Source organism: Nothobranchius furzeri, chromosome 17 (assembly GCF_043380555.1).
Source record: "Nothobranchius furzeri strain GRZ-AD chromosome 17, NfurGRZ-RIMD1, whole genome shotgun sequence".
Lineage (NCBI taxonomy): Eukaryota > Metazoa > Chordata > Actinopteri > Cyprinodontiformes > Nothobranchiidae > Nothobranchius > Nothobranchius furzeri.
Genome location: NC_091757.1, coordinates 110124 through 129614, shown reverse-complemented (window position 1 = coordinate 129614; position 19491 = coordinate 110124). Strand labels below are relative to the sequence as shown.

The 19491-nt window shown below is 39.0% G+C and overlaps 2 protein-coding genes across 3 annotated transcripts; one reads left to right on the top strand and one right to left on the bottom strand.

Moving 5' to 3' along the window:
- Positions 1-3267: 3267 nt before the first annotated feature.
- LOC139063798 (uncharacterized) lies at positions 3268-9671 on the top strand. The gene is made up of 7 exons (XM_070546618.1): positions 3268-3582; positions 5495-6165; positions 6241-6286; positions 6415-6506; positions 7119-7229; positions 8834-9110; positions 9375-9671. The coding sequence occupies exons 1-7, from the start codon at positions 3559-3561 to the stop codon at positions 9576-9578; spliced, it is 1425 nt and encodes a 474-aa protein (XP_070402719.1). The 5' UTR covers positions 3268-3558; the 3' UTR covers positions 9579-9671.
- A 70-nt stretch (positions 9672-9741) lies between these two features.
- Positions 9742-16632, bottom strand: LOC129166753 (uncharacterized). 2 transcript variants are annotated; one of them, XM_054750014.2, is made up of 15 exons: positions 16534-16614; positions 15309-15514; positions 14946-15174; positions 14734-14809; positions 14373-14650; positions 14193-14264; positions 13741-13826; positions 13579-13656; positions 13293-13498; positions 13086-13185; positions 12809-12965; positions 12295-12392; positions 11896-12040; positions 11701-11821; positions 9742-10221 (listed from the first exon to the last, which is right to left on the bottom strand). In XM_054750014.2, the coding sequence occupies exons 1-15, from the start codon at positions 16555-16557 to the stop codon at positions 9929-9931; spliced, it is 2169 nt and encodes a 722-aa protein (XP_054605989.2). In that variant the 5' UTR covers positions 16558-16614; the 3' UTR covers positions 9742-9928. The 2 variants fall into 2 exon arrangements, with proteins under 2 accessions (XP_054605989.2, XP_054605990.2); XM_054750015.2 differs by lacking the exon at positions 15309-15514 and having other exon boundaries at positions 16534-16632.
- Between the last annotated feature and the right edge of the window lie 2859 nt (positions 16633-19491).

Below are 19491 nucleotides of genomic sequence, written 5' to 3'. Positions count from 1 at the left end.
AGAAACCTGGCTATCGGACAAAGTACCGGACACCGCAGTACAACCAGGGCCGATTAAGACTTTGTTGTACCCTGGGCAACAATATTAAAGGGCCCCATCATCACGACCCAATGATCACCATAATGTGGTCACATACAGAATATTTTACTGTAATATGCAGTAAATATACTCAATACTTGAATGCCTGACATCACGTACCCCGCTCAGGGTAACCTTTGACCCACCTCGTGTGGACTGACCAATGAGAGGGTCTTAACTTGAGGCCCTCTCTTCATTGGTCAGTCTGCATGAGACTGACTCTCAAATGACATTCAAAATCATAGGCAGCAAAGCGTCTCTGTGCAGCGCAAAAGCCCGGGTGGACAGTTTGTTGAATATCGGGTGACCATATTTCCATTTCCAGAAAAGAGGACAGGGGATCTGTGTCTATGACGTCACAATATGGCCAAATTGGGACCCATTTTTTTGTAAGAACTAAAATTAATATCTGATTCTGCCAATAAAAGGGCTCTAAAAAAAGGTCATTTTGCCTTGGCCCCCAAAATGTCTTGAAACGGCCCTGGGTGTGTGACTGAGTTTTGAAGGTGATCTGAATTGTATCAGATGTATAAATATTACATGTGTGTAACTTAGTTTTATAAAGGTAAAACGTGTAGTGGAGATAAATCTACCGACATTTTACTTTTCAACACTTTGTTCTGTTTTCTTTTTTTTATTTAACTATATTTTCCTGTCCTGTCTGTCTCTCATCTTCCTGCATTTCCTCTAAACTCTCCAGAAAATCTGCTGCCTGGATTCTTACTTTTTCACCTCATCAGTTACTTCTGAGCAGATCAAAGGGATCTCCTGACCGCAAAGCGGAGAGCGCGTTTCGATGCTGCGTCAGTGAGGTGAAATCACTGCAACACAGGTGATGATCTCCGCAGTAGCAGCGCTTCAGGCACAAATAAGACAGAAAGCAGAGAACATGTGCGGACATGAACGATCGTGTGTTAATTATAGCTTTTTGGTTGCACCACTTTGAGAATGGACCGTGCGCTGGACGCAGCAGCCTGGATCGCTGGGTAACAACAATCATCACTCTGCTGCTCTCTGTGCTCTCTTCTCAAAAGAGTCCATAAATGATGTAATATAGGTAGAAAACTTTTTTCCGGCTCCCCTGGATGTGTAGGATATCCAGCTCCCCCATAATTCGATCCCTGCTCCTGGATGAAAAACCGGACATTTTCATCAATACAAGAAACCACCCCCCACCCCCACCCCACCCTCGCACACAAGAATTTCACTCGCATGTACTGTACCAGTGTACCTGCACATGTGACGTGACAATAAACGTGATTTGATTTTGATTTGAGATTTAAATTAAAATGCAGTGCAGAGTTTTTACCTGAAGGGGGTGCAACACTGACAGTTTAAGGCAGAATATTTATATTTTAACAAAGATGCACCACAGCACCAAATTATTGATGGCAGTCTGTGCCAGTCTACAGTACGATCAGACACTCATTTATATAGTTTATCAGCAAAAAAAAAAAAAAAAAAAAGTAGATTTGGGGATGACTTGCTCTTTAATGAAGCATTTCATTAAACTATAATTATAAGTAGTTATAAACAAATGATAATTTAATGAATAACTAGATTATAAGTCATAAAAGGTAAATATTGATATATTATAATCATTCTTGAATTTATGAAGAACTGGAGTTTTTCTTCCTTCTGGAAGCAGACCGATGAGACAGATGGGACCTTGGGAGAAAAAGTTATTGTTTATCTTTCAGACTAGTAGATTCTGAATCCCAGCTGGTGTGCCGCAGACAGATTTAAAGGTAACAAAAGCAATGTTTCTGACCAGATGTTGAATGATGATGAAAGGACAGGCTGTACCTAAACTGACCATTGCTGGATGCTACAGAACCCCCCTTTCCAAGGGCACGGGGTCCTGGCAGAAACCACAGGTCGTTGGAACAAGTCAGAGGCTCTAGGGACTCAGTCGATGAAGCTCAGGTTAGTTTCCAGGCAAAGGCCCCCGGAGTGAGGAAAGCAAACCCCCACACAAGAGAATAGTCAATGTAGCTCCTCAAACTTTAAAAATAATCCACTTAACAGGATCCTCAGGAAAGTAAATAGATGATCAGGGACCGGTCCAGGCCCCAGGCGAACCGTAGATCTCCCGTAAGCAGGAACCACAGGATGTCCAGACCCACACAGATTGAACCCTCAGGCAGCAAGCAGCCGAATCAGGCGATGGTGTAGTGTCAAGCTCCACACTAGTTTTACTCCAAAGGTACACTTTGGGACAACTCATTCACTTTCCAACAATCTTTATTATGTCAGTTCAGTGATTATCAGGTTGATAACCTTCAAAGCACAGAAACAAAGGTTAGCAACAATATTGAACAACATTTCAAATCAAATTTATTTATAAAGCGCTTTTCAAACAAAGTGCAATTCAAAGTGCTTTACAAAATGACCCCAGATTCCCATAACAGGTTAAAAACATTAACAGACATATGCAAGCACACACACACACACACACACACACACACACACACACACACACAAAGTAAAAATTATATTAGGCTGAGTCCAGATGAGCCAAGTATGGTAACGCAAGGAAACGCCATCAGAGGAGCCGTCTGTCCTGGCAGCATCAGGTCTTCCACACTAAGTCAGGGCGCTCAGTGGAGGGGGGGCATAGACCCCCACCTATAGAGCACCCAGGAAGCTACAGTCGACCACCGCTCCCGGGGCAGAGGGCCCCCACAGAGGAAACACTGGATTAAAATGAGTAAAAATGTAATAAAAGAGCTAATATAAATGAGAAAAATTAGAAAATAAGTAATAAATAAAATGATATAGACAGTAAAATAATAATTTAAATAATAAAACTGTGCTAAAATATAATCATATAGAACATGCAAAGCAAGCAATAAAACATAAACATTTAAAACGAGAAATAAAACTGTAGTAAATATTTAGATAAACGCTAACCTAAAAAGATGGGTCTTGTATGGCATCAAAATGGGCTCAGCTCAGTGTAAAAATAAAAAACAACATTGAAAACTCGAAAAATGAATTTGTAAAATCTAATGAAATTTCAAAACTTGAAAAAAAATTGTAAATTCCAACAAAAAATGGGAAATTTTAAAAATGAATTTGTAAATTCGAACTAAAATATGTAAGTGTGGAAAAGTAAATTGTAAATTAATAAATTAAGTAAATAAAAAAATATGACTAAACTTAAAACTGCAAGCAAAAATTAAAAGATTTAAATTAAGGAGAACACACTGAAACAAGTTTCGGCTGAGTTTACCTTTCTGCTCCCCGCCTCTGCATTCAGTCCAGAGATTTACGATTACGTTCAGTTTTTTTTTTCGTTTACGAAGCTGAGCCTGATTTTACGAGGGGGCGGGCTTTGTGCTCATTGGCTACATGGAAAATAATTGACATCCAGGTGAAAGCGCCTAGATTTGACGTCATTTCCGGCCGTTCAGTGTGGCGCGGCTGTTAGCACGGCATCGGAGCGGTGTGCGCTGGCCAGCGGCGGTGTATGGCGCGATGGATGACCGACGTTCATCTGCAGTAAGTTGATTTTGTGGTCATGTACCGTTTATGAACTTCAGAGTTTTGTTTTACTTCAGCTTATTTCGCCTGATTAAGCAGCGAGTTACTCTTGTTAGCGGCTAACCATATTAACTTTAGCTAAATTTGAAAACACTAACCATCTGTGGGAGGTCACCTCCAATTTTATTAAGCTAATTTGAAATTGAATGTGCGCACATTCTCTGAGATATCTGCAATATGAAAGTCAGCCTAACCACCGAGTATGAAGCATATATACTATTTAGCACACTAACAAATTCAAGTTGTATCAAGCTTCTGATTACTTGCCCCCAATCCTTGGTCTTGAGATCCACTTTCCAGCATGTTTTAGTTGTTATCCTGCTCACTCCTGATTGCACAAATCAGAAGGTGATTAATAGAAGTCTGCAGAGCTTGATGTATGTAATTAACATGTTGCTGGGTAGTTGATTTTAAATGAAAAAAATGGTAAATGGTCTGTATTTGTGTAGCGCCTTCATAGGGTTCTACAAACCCCCAAGGCACGTCACAACACAGTCATTCACCCATTCACACACTGGTGGGGATAAGCTACGATGTAGCCACAGCTGCCCTGGGGCGTACTGACAAAGGCAAGGCTGCCAAACACAGGCGTCATCAGTCCCTCTGACCAGGGGGACTGCCAGAGATTTTTGGCCCCATGAAAAAATATCAAGTTGGGCCCCCTGGGGGCTTGTCCATTGCCGGAGCTGGGGTTCCACCCTCCCAGATTCGAAGGAAGAAAAAGATATAATATATATACTTTATATTAATGTTTCAGTTTTGCTCAATTATGTGGGTCTACTTGCATTCTTATTTATTTACATATCATTTTCACCAGCTGTCTCTCATTAAACAGTAAATTTCCTTCAACAGAATTAGCAATATCACTGCTGGAAAAAGCAGGAAATGCACATGCTGAAAGGTGTTAATCTCCTTTTCCCTTTTACTCCCTTAAAATGTGTTTTTTTATTCTAAAATCTTATTTGATGATAAAATTTGAACCTGCCCAGCATCCAAAACCATCTATACATTTTTACTGATTGATATGTATAATTATCATTATGTGGAAAAACAATGTGTTTATCACCAAAAATAGCCTTTTTATATTCCTTTGTAATAGTACTGATAAAGAAGAGAGCCTTAAGTGATTCCCACAGACCCCCTTAAATGAGGCTGCTAGCTAACATGCTACATTGCTCACCTTCTGAGGTTCATTCGGTTGTGAGGGGACACCGGCTGACATATCATCAGCTGCTGATTCTGGTAGGGACAAGGACAACAACCCATTTACCATAATTAGATGGAACATAGTTCCTCTCACTGTGGATATCAGAGCTAGCTAGCTAACAGGTTGAATTTAACCACTCACCAAATTAATTCATATTAATTAGTCAAAATAAAGTAGGGACCTCTGAATAAATATCAGATAAATATAAATTTCATAAAGACTAAAAGATTGTTTGTTTAATGTCTTAAATGAGAAAAATACTGCAAAATAAAGTACTTGTGATTTTTAAACTTTATTTTTTTTTATTCAACTGAAACTTTTTTGGGCCCCTGACAGCTGTGGGCCCTTAGAAACTTCCTAATCTTTCACCGCTTTACGGCGCCTCTGACCACCACCAGCAAGCAAGGTGGGTTATGTGTCTTGCCCAAGGACACAACAGCAGAATTATCTGGTCGGAGCCGGGATCGAACCTGCGACATTCCAAATAGGGGACAACCTGCTCTACCTCCTGAGCTACTGCTGTCCATATAAGGACCATATGGCAGGGTTTTGCACCCCTGCTTTAGATTTATGTCACAAACTTTATATTTACTTAGTCATTAATAAAGTAGCACAAATATCTAGTGAAACCTGTTTTACATGAAATAATCTTGTTGCTCACAGGAAATGTTGGAGAAGCAGGTTATGGCCAGGCTTCTTCTGAGAGTTGAAGAGGCAAGTCGTCATCCATTGGATCTTCATTTCCTGCATTTTGTCTGCAATCATGAGCTGACTTTCATCCAGTCACTTACCAACCAGATTTCCATTCCTCAAGATGTGATAATGGCCCTGTCCAACCTCAGTGAAGTGGTGGCTGCAAAACTTGAAGAAGGGACTGTACATCCAATAGGCACAGAGTTGGTTGAAGGAATTACAGGCCAACAGAAATACATGGTCAATAAAGAGTGTCTGCAGAATTTAGTAGATTTGGATCTATCGATCCCAAGCATATCAGCTGTTATGGGCATTTCGAAATCAACAGTTAAACGTGCACTACGTGAAAATGACATATCTATAAGAAGATCATACAGCAGTATTTCAGATGACCAACTGGATGATATTGTGGGATCTATTAAGATAACAGCACCAAACATTGGGTCGCGGATGCTAAAGGGAAGACTACGTGCACTTGGTCATCGCATTACATGGACAAGGATATGGGCATCGTTGAAGCGTGTAGATGCTTTAGGTGTGGCGACCAGAGCCACACGTGTTGGATGTGTGGTCAGGAGATCCTACACTGTGCAGGCGCCACTTTCCTTGGTTCATGTAGATACAAATCATAAACTCATGAGGTTAGTTTTCAACATATCAAAATTGTTCATCTTTATTGTAAGATTTCTTTGTTTTTAGCATTTCCTGTTCTGTAGGTATGGGTTTGTCATATTTGGAGGCATAGATGGCTTTTCTAGAAAGGTAAGAATGTGTTTTGGAGCATACTTGATAATAAAAGTACTGACTTTGGAATTGCATGGAAAAGTTATCTTATGTTTTCTGGTTTCTTTTAACAATATCTTCCTGTCTTTAACTTCTGTTATATGTAGATCATGTACTTGGATGCCTCAACTGACAACAAAGCATCTACTGCCCTTGGATTGTTTTTGGGATCTGTTGAGAAGAATGGACTTCCCTTGCGGTGAGACTTTCTTTCTCTCAATGCTACGCACACTGATGCATTATTTATGCATTAAGTAATTTTTGTCAACAAGGGATTTGCATTTTTCAAAACTGAAATCACCATATTTTTTTATATATATTTTAATGCCAATTGAAAAGTCCATACGGAATGGATCTGTCTATGTTAAGATAAAAGCAATAAATGCTATTTTGGTGAAGATAAAAGGAAACTCAGCACCAACAGGATGGGAAAAATAAAGATGCAAGTTTTGCATCTGCTGAGCTCATTTGGAGCTCTGTGGATTGACCACACTACATGGCAGTAGTGGTAACAGCAATACAGTAGCATCAATGTAGATCTACGTCATATATTTAGAATACCTAACAACAAAATTATAAAAACAATACTAAATGGAAAATACTTCTAATTTGTGAGGTGTGCTACTGTAAAAAAAAATCCCCTGAAACTTTGCCATCACAATGAAAATGTCAAATTAACATTTTGTGGTAGTCAAAAATAAGTATTGAATTGTGTTTGATGGGTAAAAATGGGTGGAGCAACTACAAATATCTTTTGAGTCTTCATTGAATAAACTGTTTATATGTTGTATTGTCACTACTTTGTGTTTAGGGTTCGAGGAGATCAGGGAGTAGAAAATGTGGACATTGCAAGATATATGTTCACAGTACGTGGATGTGGAAGAGGAAGTTTCATGTCAGGAAAGAGTGTTCACAATCAGCGGTATGTTTGAATACCATACATAATCTGCGTGCTTATGTCATTGCGCCTCGAGGCAACTGTGACTACAAGGTCGCTTATCACCAGCAGTGCATGACTGTTTGCATTAGAGCTGGGCGATATGACCTAAAATTAATATCACGATATATTGAGGATAACTACAAGGTGACTCAGAGACATCTCGGGACTGATTTGGTCGCATCGAGGTTTCTTTACGAACCACGTGCATTGGGGTCATCGGCTCCTTGACATCTCTGATCCAAATGGGGGTCTCCAGAATGGGTGAGGTAGAACACAGCGAGATTGCGTCTGATGTGGTTTTTAAAAATCAACTTCATAGCTTAACGCAAACCAAATTATTTTTACAGAACGCAGCTCTCCGAGATACAGAAGTTTTGAAATCTCATTCACACATAGTCACCATACATCACATTCCATTCACTTTAGATTCATCCACTCACAGTAATGTTAATTTGTCATGTTTTAATTGTTGGTAAAATAAATTCCTACTTTTATAACCCTGTTTTCTGAATCAAAACAAAGTGTATACAAGTCCTTAATAAAAGAATCCTAGAATCTTCTGATTAAAGCATAATAAAGGCCAGGCAGGGTGATATTCTATAGAGTATTACAGCTTATTGGTCATAAGTTTGATTGATTGAAACATTTTTTGAACATAAGACAATATTTAAAAAAAAAATGAAAATAGAAAAGAAACGATATACCAATAAAAATGTTTTTGTCCAAAGGGAGTAAGAAGAAGCAAGTGCTTATTCAATCCCACCAACTTGTCTCGCATTACTAATTTACTTTACAAATTACCATCTGTATCTACATACATACATATTAATATATATATATATTTATATATATTAATATATACTTATACATATATATATATATATGCAGCTACTAATGTGAGCATTTTGCATTAACATTTTATCGTACTAGTAATGACAACAATGACAATAACATCAACAGCAAAATAATGACATCATAGTTTCCAGAACCTCAGCAAACCTCATTTTCATATCCATTATCATTTTTCTATGGTGTAAATAAGTAGAGGTAATATATCTGTTGAGCTCTTAAAGCACCCAATTTACCAAACCATATATATATATATATATATATATATATATATATATATATATATATATATATATGTATGTATGTATGTATGTATGTATGTATGTATGTATCTCTCTCTCTCTCTCATTTATATTTATATATATATAAATGAGAGAGAGAGAGATACATACATATATATACATACATATATATACATACATATATATACATACATACATATATACATACATACATACATACATATATATATATATATATATATATATATATATATATATATATATATATATATATATATAAATATAAATGAGAGAGAGAGAGATACATATATATATATATATATATGTATAAGAGATGGACATCTTCATAGTGTTTGTGGATATAAAGAGGAAATAATCACATAGCTCTAGTTTTCCCAGGGTATTTCACTAGGTCGGTTAATTGTTTTTCAAAAAAACTAGAATTCTCATCTTATATTTCCTTTTTTCCATTTTTCTTCCTTTCTGTCTTTGCAGCATAGAAAGACTATGGCGGGACCTGTGGATGGCAGTCACAAGCACATACTACCATATGTTGCACAGCCTTGAAGAGGAGGGTTCACTGGACCCCACTAGCTATCTACACCTTTTTGCTGCCCATTATGTGTTCCTACCCCGACTACAGTTAGAACTGTGCAGCTTCATTCATGGATGGAATAATCATCCTCTCCGAACAGAGCAGAACCTGACACCAAACCAACTCTGGGAGATAGGGCGGGCACAAAATCCAGTCTGCTCAGCAGAACATCAACAGGTATGGATTCCCGTTATTTGTACATGTTGGCTTGATAACTTTAACATTTCTAAGATGATATCATTGTCAAAGCATGTAGCAGTCTAGTCATCTTTAAAATTTACATAAATTTCCCAAACACATGCGTAACAAGTGGATTAGTAAACAAGGTTTATATTAACCCTGGATTTAATTAAATTGTCCACAACAGATGAAACCAGTCTTTGAGTGTGACAGGAGCAGACTGAAATCATAATACTAATATTGGTTTAACTTTCTGAACAGCACGATGTTGAGCAATGTCCTGCAGTTGTTGAAGATGGGGAAGAACTTCCAGGTGTTGTGGTCCCACCTGCGACATGTCCTCTCACACAGCAGGGTCTTGAAGACCTCAGAGCCACCATCAATCCCAATGGACCATCAGATGATTATGGACGAGGACTGTACATCTCTGTTGTAAACTACGTTGAGCTTCACAGCTCACTCTAAAATGCAAAATGTCATTGCAAGGCGTAAGTTATTAAAAGGATAAATAAACATGTAGGCATATTTGAAACATCAATAAATTAACTACATACTTTGTTTCTTTTCATCTTCTAAAGAATTTTAATTAACACATTTATTAATGTTTTTCAATGAAGTTACACGAGACTGAAATCTTGAGTTTATTGAGATGAGAAACAGAAGCACCATGTTGGAACACCATGGCATTACTTACTTTTAAAGCTTGAGTGTACAGTAAAGAGCTAATATATAGAACATATTAAATGAGTAACAGAACACTGACACACATGTAGGAACAAAAGCTGCAATTCCAACTTACTCACCACAGATCACTCCTAGATCATGTGGAATTCTTTGCCACACGTAATTGCAGTAGCCATATTTACTTTAAACTCCTCATAAGTGCATAGGTGAGCAGTTGGAAAAGTTAAAGTGTGTGAACATGCACTCACAACTGGAAAGCACAATGAATGTTTAGGCATGCACTCAAAACAGTCATGGTCAAAACAGACTGTAATCTTGAACCGCTGTCTTTCTGACAGTAGGAGATGCCGATGAGACTGTCCTGTGAACCACTGCAGGACCTTTGGTACAGTCAGCTGATCTTTTCCTCCATCTTCTTGTTTATCTTGAAAAAAAAAATAAGAACACACTTTAACACCTGTCAAGTTAAACAAAAACAAATGTCTTTACAAAGACCCACTGGCCAGAAAAACCAAAGAACAACATCAGATCGGCCCACCGGGAATTTCCCCAGTTGGGTCCTGATTCCACCTTCCGTCTTTGTTAGACAGGAGCTGGTTATCACATTAACTGTCACTGCGACACCAGAGCTAGGCTTAGTTGGCACTCATTACTGTAACTAGATTCTACAAAGTTTTCATAAATAAACAACTTAGATCTGTGGCTCGTGATTAAAACCAGAGACCACCGCAGGCGCGAGCTTGTAATGAGTGCCCACATTTTTGCAACGTGAGCGGTGGTGAAACATTTTTCCAACAATGATACTGACGTTCGGTGCACACAGGTGTGGGTTTCAATTAGCAACAGGACAAGGCAAATACAGCGAAAGAAACAGAGGGACCAGACCAAGTAAAGTTTTTGAGCTAAACTGCAGGGAAAATGTGGGTGTTTTGGGTGAGATGCCCATGCAATGCATAACTGATTGAGCACATAGGCGTGTGACGTCATGAGCGCATCTCCAAGCATGTGGGCGGGGCAAGAGACTGCAAAGAAGTTTGTGTTGTTTTCATTGTAAACAAATGCAGCCAGAGCAAACTTGTTGGAGGCATCCTGCTTTGTTGTTCATTTTTACCCTCAAATTATGACTGAAAGAGGGTGTGTGCGTGTGCACGCACTGCTCACAGCAGTAAGAGACAGTAAACCTACATTAGTCAGACACTCATTTTAAAGCAAATTGCAGGTTAGAGACTCCCATGAACCAATGTTTAGAGAAACATATTAGAAACTCGTTTTAGACATTTTTTACACATAGATAAATTATTTAGGCTTTTAGAGTCATTTTGGTGAGAATTTTTTTTTCTCCCAAACCAAGTGAAGTCAGCTGAGGGAGTCCTGTTAGCTTAATCTAGAGAAAATTATAGATTTTAATGGCGGCTCTGACACAGAGGAAACTTTAAATATTTATAATTCTACTCATGATGGACCAAAACCATAAAGTTATGAGTTTGCTGCTCGCCCCAGAGAGCAGAGACAAACCAGAGGGAGAAATGAGCTGTGGGTATTGGACCAGTTCCTCTCCAGACAGACCACCTCGGGAACAGGACTGAAAAGACGTCTGGTTGCACATGGGAAAATCAAAGGTTACCTAAATGAGAAACTCAACCCGGTCCAGGTGGAGTGGAGCCGATGCTACTGTGTAAATGCCTAAGCTGACCAAGAAAGTCTGACTTTGGGAACCAACTTGTCTGGGGCACAGATGACAATACCACAGTTGTCAGAACTGAAGCATGATTACTTTTGCGTCACCAGTTTTTTATTTGTGGAGTGTCACATAAAAGCTTAATAGTGATATTCTCCTCTGACTATTGCTATACCTAAGTGCTGAATTGTTTTGTAAGCAACCGATAATGTCAATAATACATACCCTCAAGTTCAATCAGAAAATCCTGAAAGTAATTCAAGATTTTAACTTCTTTGATGTGCTTGATGCTGCCCTTGTCACTCATCTGGGGGTCAAGGTGAGAAACGATGTAGTGGGAGTCAACCTGCAAACGACATGGAAAGACCTTGTTGTTATACTGTCTGACAGGCCTTCAACATACAAAATAGGCAATAATACCTTGTCATTATTGTCTGTGACAAAAAGACCTCGACAGTGTTTTGGTTTCTCCTTCAGGACCGTGGCAAATTTGTACAAATCCAGGCCATCTCGTAGTTCCTTCAGCATTGGTGTGCGTTGCATTGTTGCATGCAAAACAATGGCCCTTTTTAAAATGTGTGAAAAAAAATATTAAGAATTAGAAAGAACATATTAAGCTCTAAAATAATTTGTAAGTAGAAGAATATAATTGAAAATCCATTTATTGTCCCTCAGTAGGGACATTTTCATTTACAACTGCAATTACATTCACAAAAGGCGCTAACTAGGAAAACATTACCAGAGAAAACATAACACAGAACTCAAATTCAAAATAGTAAAATGTTCAACATTAAAGAAGTTTCAATGACAAAATGACACCTGATCATCTCCCCTTTTTTCTCCATGTTGATTTGCCCTGTGTAACCACAGTTTAGGATTTCCTCTGTATACGCTGATAGATCCTCAGACTCCTCAAGCTTGAAGACAAAACAAATGCAGAAACGAGTCAGTGGTTATGTCAAAATTCGATAAAAACAGAGTGTTGAAAAAGGACTCACAAAACATTATAATTTTTTTTCCTGCATTTTCTCCAAATAGAAACTATTGGCTGAAATGCTAGGATTTAATAAACCCAACAGATCTACGTCACACTGTCACTTAATATTCATGGACTCACCCATCTTCACTGATGAAAAGGAAGGCTGTTGTTGGTTTAGCATTTATTGAATAGCAGACAATGTCTTGAGTAGTAGGAGCTAACAGTTAGCATTAGCAAATCCACCTCACGGCAGAACTCAATCAAGTTTGTGTTATTTGTGGAGATAAAACATCAATGTTTCCAACCAGAGTCAGTGGTAGAGTTGTGTTGCTGTTATCTGATGACACCTTGTACCTTCATGATCAAACTTCTCAGTTGCGGCTCATATATGTCATTTTTGGTGACAGTTGTCAGCCGGTCTGTTGCAAGGAAACTGAAACACCATTCCTGCAGGAAATTGGGGGCAGGTCCACCCTGGGCCAGACTGGCTGCAAAGATTTCCCCTGCAACTCTGATAACAGAATGAAACTATGGCCATGGAACTTGTTATGCAGAATGATAATTTCCTAGAACCACATTTAAAGGGTCAGTACAGTACAAATGGCTAAAAAGCAAATTAAAATGTACAAACCTGAACAGTCCCTTCTCTAAGTCACTGATAGAATATTTTGGCATTTTTCCTTTGCCTTCTTCCCCTTCAAACAGTCTCTCCTCCAAGCCAGCAACCATTTCTGAGTAGTGAACAGAAGTGTATTATAACCCATTTTATCAGTCTTTGGTGGTATATTTACCAAGTGATTAAAAATAAAGCAATATCATTAAATACTAATTAGTGAACCTGTCAGGAACTCCAGCCTTAAGGCTCCTGTGTCTACTCCTGCCTCTCCAATGAAGGTGACTTTCAGTGGGTTTAGTGGGGAGGCATTTTTCTGACGTTGCCACAACTTCATGCCTCGCTCTACAAGCTCATCTCTTGTCACACAGAGATGAAACTCTTTACTCCTGTCAATTTGTGTAGCCAGCCAGCGCAGGACATCTTCTTCACTGTTGAACAGAGTGTACAAAGTAATAACATCACAATGAACACATTATGATTTTAAGAACATGCAAAGATTAAAACTTACCACAATATTTTGTGCATCTCTGTGGTGTCATTCGCTGTGTCCTGGGGCACTGTGTTTGTCATCATGTGGCTTTCATAGCTAACAAAATTAAGACTTAGAATTGTCAAATAAAAAATCCAAGTGACATTTGTCATATAAAATTATTGAAACTTAAAATTATACCCGATATCTCCACAAAAACTGGCGTGCATGGGTAAGTCAGCTTCTGGGAGCATTTTTCCACATAGTGGACATTCTTTTTCAGCAATCTAAAAATAAAAACAAAAAAAATTTCAAAAAAATGTTATTCGTTACATGAATATGTAGTAAGCAAAGAGAACAACCACTTAATTACACAAGTAACATTAAACAACATATAATAATGCGATAGGAAATGGCTAATTGTCCCTATGTAGCCCTTTCTAGTGTATGGTGACTTAGCAGACACTTAACTACACCAGTCATTCACACACCCACACACATTCACACTCTGGTAGGGACGAGTCAACAAATAGCCACGGCAGCCCTGTGGCACACCAACAAATGTGAAGCTGCCATACACACTCGACATCTCAGGTTCACCACGACAATCACCAAAATGTCAACAGGCTTAGTTTGGAATTGCTTTAAATCACCATTTCATCTTCAGATGAAGATAATTTCTCAATGTTAGTTTCAACGTCCAGGGGGCCATCAACTTCACGTTGCTAAAAAAAAGCCCAGAGAAGTTTGTTCAAACTAGAGGCTGATCTCATAAACAAAGTAAACCTAGAAGTTAATAAATTAATATGGGTTAGGCAATTCTAATCATTTACCTGCTCATCTTCCGATGAAGTGATATTTGTAATACATTCTTGGACATGAAGAGCTAACACTTGCAGAGGCATTTCACGACTACATGACTTGCATGTTGCCTTTGGCATCTTTTCATATTCCTTAGCATCATCTGGGAGTGGACTCAGATCTAGTTCCTCTTGAAGTGGAACAATGTAAATGACTGTTTTACCAGCTCCTGTTGCTGTCTTTAATTGGGCTCCGGTGTAGCCCTCAGGATCTGGTGGGAGGACAGTAAGACGCCTATGTCCACGGCCTCCTATAAATTAATAAAAGACTGACTTAATTAAGTGGTTCTTAAATAAATATATGTACAAAATACACTGTAGCATTGCAAAGCACCTGATGCTTTTTTAAGCAGCCATCCTCCAGTTAAGACCTTCATTTTAGGATATGCTTCTGTCAGCTGAGTGGACACCTAATGATAAAGGGAAAAATGACCACAATTCCAATTGTGAATTTAACTTGCAAGACTCAAATGTGTAAATTGTTTCATATCTATAGACAATACATCTCCTTGAACAGCCTAAGAACTTTATTGTAAGGAATATTACCTGAACATGGTCCATGTCCTCTGAAATTGTGAGACTTCGTTTCCCCAGTCCTGCCAGAACATGCTCAAGTTCTTCTGAAGGCTGTGGAGTAGTTTCTGCATTACTGTGTAGCAGGTAACAGTTACAACGAAAAGATTTTGGTGCTTTAGTAGCTTTGACTGTGTTACTGCCACCGAGGAATCGTCTTTTCCCCAATAATTTGTGCCTTTGAAAAAGAGCAGGAAAAGATCTGCAGACAAGTGAAAACAATGTCACTAAACAAACTGCACAGAAAATTAAGAGAAACAGCATTGTATGAAAGCACTTGTTTAGCATTTTAACCCTTTCTTTATATTTATTTATCAAAATGAAGCTGAGATAAACCTGGTCATGTCTTGGTGTACATTGGTGGGGGTCAGATTCCGTCCCTGATGGGACTGTGTCTGGATCGGGGGCTGAAGCGTTTGGGGCGTCTCACCCTGCTGGTTAGGTACACGAGTAGGCGTCTGGCCCTGAACCTCTTGCAAATTCTGCTGTAGCACACTGACCAGGGCATGCACCGCAGATGAAATGTCGCCACTGACATTTGTCTGGAGGGCCAATGTAGGTAGTTGACAGATATTATCAAAGAATGTGCGCACATTTACGTTTAATTGGTCTTTGTCAGATACGTGACCTGCATGTCAACCACATCCCCTTAGCGCCATTTTGGGTGTATGACTCGCGTTGCTAGAGAAAGCCACAACTGAAGTTGAAGCAGCACAAAAGTCAAAATGATGGATAAAAAGAACAAGGACGAACACATCCCTTACAGGAATAAACTTGTGAAGGAGGCTAAAAATCGGTATTTTCAGAAATTGTCTACAATCAACATTGTAGATCCCTACGAACTCTAAAGTAACAAATGGGGCTCCGGCGTCTCATTACTGCTGAAAATATATCACTTCAGTAGGCGTAGCAAAATTCTGGCATATACGTATAATTAAGTAAAAGTAACCATCCAGAAACAGGACTCCACTAACACAGGCACTGCGCCAGGTATTATTTTCTGGATGATCCTTCATTAAACATGTTATCAACATAATTTACAAGCAGATACAGAAACATTATGTACATGCAGAGGTCGCAATAGAGATTTTTGATGTAATTTAAATGGACAGAATTAAAAAAATGATCTTTTCCTCCTAACATTTTCATTTTCAAATAATGAATAAAAATTCACAATTTATTTTTAACGAGATCCCTGCCTCCATTTAAATGTGTTGCCTTCTTGTGAATATGGCATGGCAGCCCTTTGCACGTGTACAATTTTCTGCAGGTTTATAAGATCTAAACACAAAGCAACCAACGCATTCATTGTTTATACACCTAGCTATCCCATCATACAACGCTACAGCACCCGGTACGTCATCTGACAAAGACCGATTTCAAATTAGCTTAATAAAATTGGAGGTGACCTCCCACAGATGGTTAGTGTTTTCAAATTTAGCTAAAGCTAATATGGTTAGCCGCTAACAAGAGTAACTCGCTGCTTAATCAGGCGAAATAAGCTGAAGTAAAACAAAACTCTGAAGTTCATAAACGGTACATGACCACAAAATCAACTTACTGCAGATGAACGTCGGTCATCCATCGCGCCATACACCGCCGCTGGCCAGCTCACACCGCTCCGATGCCGCGTTAACAGCCGCGCCACACTGAACGGCCGGAAATGACGTCAAATCTAGGCGCTTTCACCTGGATGTCAATTATTTTCCATGTAGCCAATGAGCACAAAGCCCGCCCCCTCATAAAATCAGGCTCAGCTTCGTAAACGAAAAAAAAAAACTGAACGTAATCGTAAATCTCTGGACTGAATGCAGAGGCGGGGAGCAGAAAGGTAAACTCAGCCGAAACTTGTTTCAGTGTGTTCTCCTTAATTTAAATCTTTTAATTTTTGCTTGCAGTTTTAAGTTTAGTCATATTTTTTTATTTACTTAATTTATTAATTTACAATTTATTTTTCCACACTTACATATTTTAGTTCGAATTTACAAATTCATTTTTAAAATTTCCCATTTTTTGTTGGAATTTACAATTTTTTTTTCAAGTTTTGAAATTTCATTAGATTTTACAATTTCATTTTTCGAGTTTTCAATGTTGTTTTTTATTTTTACACTGAGCTGAGCCCATTTTGATGCCATAGTCTTGAGCCTGGACTTAAAAACTTGAACGTTCTCTGCCGCCCTGAGGTCCTCTGGCAGCTCGTTCCAGAGGCGAGGGCCACAACACTGGAAGGACGCCTTGCCGTGAGTGTGTGTCCTGACTTTAGGGATGACCAGGAGATGCCTGCCAGAGGAGCACAGAGGCCGTGAGGGTTCATCTTGTAAAAGCAGTTCTGATAGATAAGAAGACCCAAGACCATTAAGACACTTAAAAACCATTAGAAGAACCTTAAAATTGAACCTGAAACATACGGGGAGCCAATGCAATGATTCTAAAACCGGTGTCATGTGCTCCCACCTCCTGGTCTTCATCAGGACACGTGCTGCTGAATTTTGTAGAAGTTGTAAGCCTGAGATGCTCTTTTTGGGAAGACCAGAAGGCAGGGCATTGCAGTAGTCTATCCTACTGGTGATAAAAGCATCAGCATCTCCGTATTGGCCCGAGAGAGAATGGGGCGGACTCTGGCAATGTTCTTTAGATGATTAAAACCTATTTTTGTGATGTTTTTAATGTGTGGGATAAAAGTCAGCTCAGAGTCAAAAATCATACCCAGGTTCTTCACTTGTTCAGATGAATTAAAAGACAGAGATTGTAATTTTGGTAAAAGCTTCTCTCTCTGGGCCTCAGGACCAATGACTAAAACTTCAGTTTTGTCCTGGTTGAGCTGGAGAAAGTTCTCTGCCATCCAGGATTCAATGTCTAAAATACAGTTAAAAAGTGTATCCATTGACCGAGAGTCATCAGGAGACACGGAGATGTACAACTGTGTATCATCAGCATAACTGTGAAAGTTAACCCCGTGTCTCCTGATGACTCCGCCAAGAGGGAGCATATAAAGATTAAAAAGCACTGGGCCTAAAATTGAACCCTGGGGCACACCACATGTAATTCCATGGACCCTAGAGGAACAGGTAACCAAACTCACCATGAAAGTCCTGTCTGTGAGGTAGAATGTGAACCATCTATGTACAGCACCAGAGAGGCTGATCTGTTGTAAACGAGTTAAAAGAACAGTGTGGTCTACTGTATCGAAGGAAGCTCTTAGATCCAGTAGGACCAACACTGTCAACTTCTGTTAATCATAATTTACTGTAAAATCATTTAAAATCTTCAGAAGTTAACCATTTTAGAATTAACTGTAGAGTGCTTCAACTTACTCTGACACTTAAACAGAATAATCTCCAAGTACAACTTAAACACTAACATAAACCAGAAATATTTACAAACCATTGGCATCTTCAGAGTAAAGTTCATGAGTAGAGCTTGCTGTGCTGTTCCTGTTTGACTGAGGATTGAACCCCCACTGTCTTTGCCCAGGTGTTTTTCATTACCAATCGGTGGCCATTTTGCTGGTGATTTCTGGGGGATGTAGTTCTCAGTGATGGTTGAGCACTTTCACCTCCAATTGTTCAGTTTTAACTCAACATGTAGAGAGGTCCTTCCAGGAAGCGAGGACCACAGGCGAACCCAGGGAAGGAGAAGAGCAGACACAGGACATTTCAATGTAGACGCACATGGATTGCGTCTGATGCAAAACAACAAACAAAAATAAACCTAACACTATATGTGCCTATATGTGCTATGTGAAGCAGATTATGTAAACAGAGTTCAGGTGATAGAAATGGATGTAGTAAACTATGTGCACTGAAAAAAAAGTCGCAAAAAGAACAAAATGAACATAACCCTATTGTTGGCGCAGCCATGCTGAATAGGAGTTGGAAACCGGCATCGGAGGACAAATAGACACACAGTCGTATTTGCGTTTGGCCTGCAATTGTTTTTTTTTTCTGTGAATGAGCAGTCCTTTTATTTCTCACAGGTGTGTAGCTCCGCCCACAATCCAATTCCAGGTCATTCAATTAAGAACACAAATGGAACAAACAAATCAAAACAGTCAACACCCCCACTTGTTCTTAAATTGGCAAAATACATTCCTATACATCAAACACAAACAAAACTCTTCAAATGCCAAATATAAACATCACAAACTTATCCATCCTTGTTTTGGACATAGGTTTGGTGAAAACATCTGCTACCATTTCCTCTGTAGGACAGTAATGAATGGTTATTTTCCCATCGCTGAGTACAGATCGAACAAAATGATATCGTATATCTATATGCTTACAGCGCTGGCGGCGGACTGGGTTTCTTGAAAGGGCAATAGCACCTTGATTATCCTCAAATATAGTTACAGGTGAGTATTCCACTCCATCGTTCATTCCAGCAAGCAACTGTACAAGATAAAGACTTTCCTGAACAGTAGCCGACAAAGCCATGTATTCTGCTTCGCATGTGGATAAAGCCACAGTGGATTGTTTCTTTGACTTCCAGGAAATAACAGGCCCACTCTGAGACAAAGTAA

Excerpts from the sequence above, each read along its gene's own strand:
- LOC139063798 (XM_070546618.1), top strand. The coding sequence starts at position 3,559 with ATGGATGACCGACGTTCATCTGCA. Across the intron at positions 3,583-5,494 it reads ATGACCGACGTTCATCTGCA|GAAATGTTGGAGAAGCAGGT; the intron begins GTAAGTTGATTT and ends TGTTGCTCACAG. Across the intron at positions 6,507-7,118 it reads AAGAATGGACTTCCCTTGCG|GGTTCGAGGAGATCAGGGAG; the intron begins GTGAGACTTTCT and ends CTTTGTGTTTAG.
- LOC129166753 (XM_054750014.2), bottom strand. The coding sequence starts at position 16,557 with ATGGATGACCGACGTTCATCTGCA. Across the intron at positions 15,515-16,533 it reads ATGACCGACGTTCATCTGCA|ACAAATGTCAGTGGCGACAT; the intron begins GTAAGTTGATTT and ends TTGGCCCTCCAG. Across the intron at positions 15,175-15,308 it reads GTACACCAAGACATGACCAG|ATCTTTTCCTGCTCTTTTTC; the intron begins GTTTATCTCAGC and ends ACTTGTCTGCAG.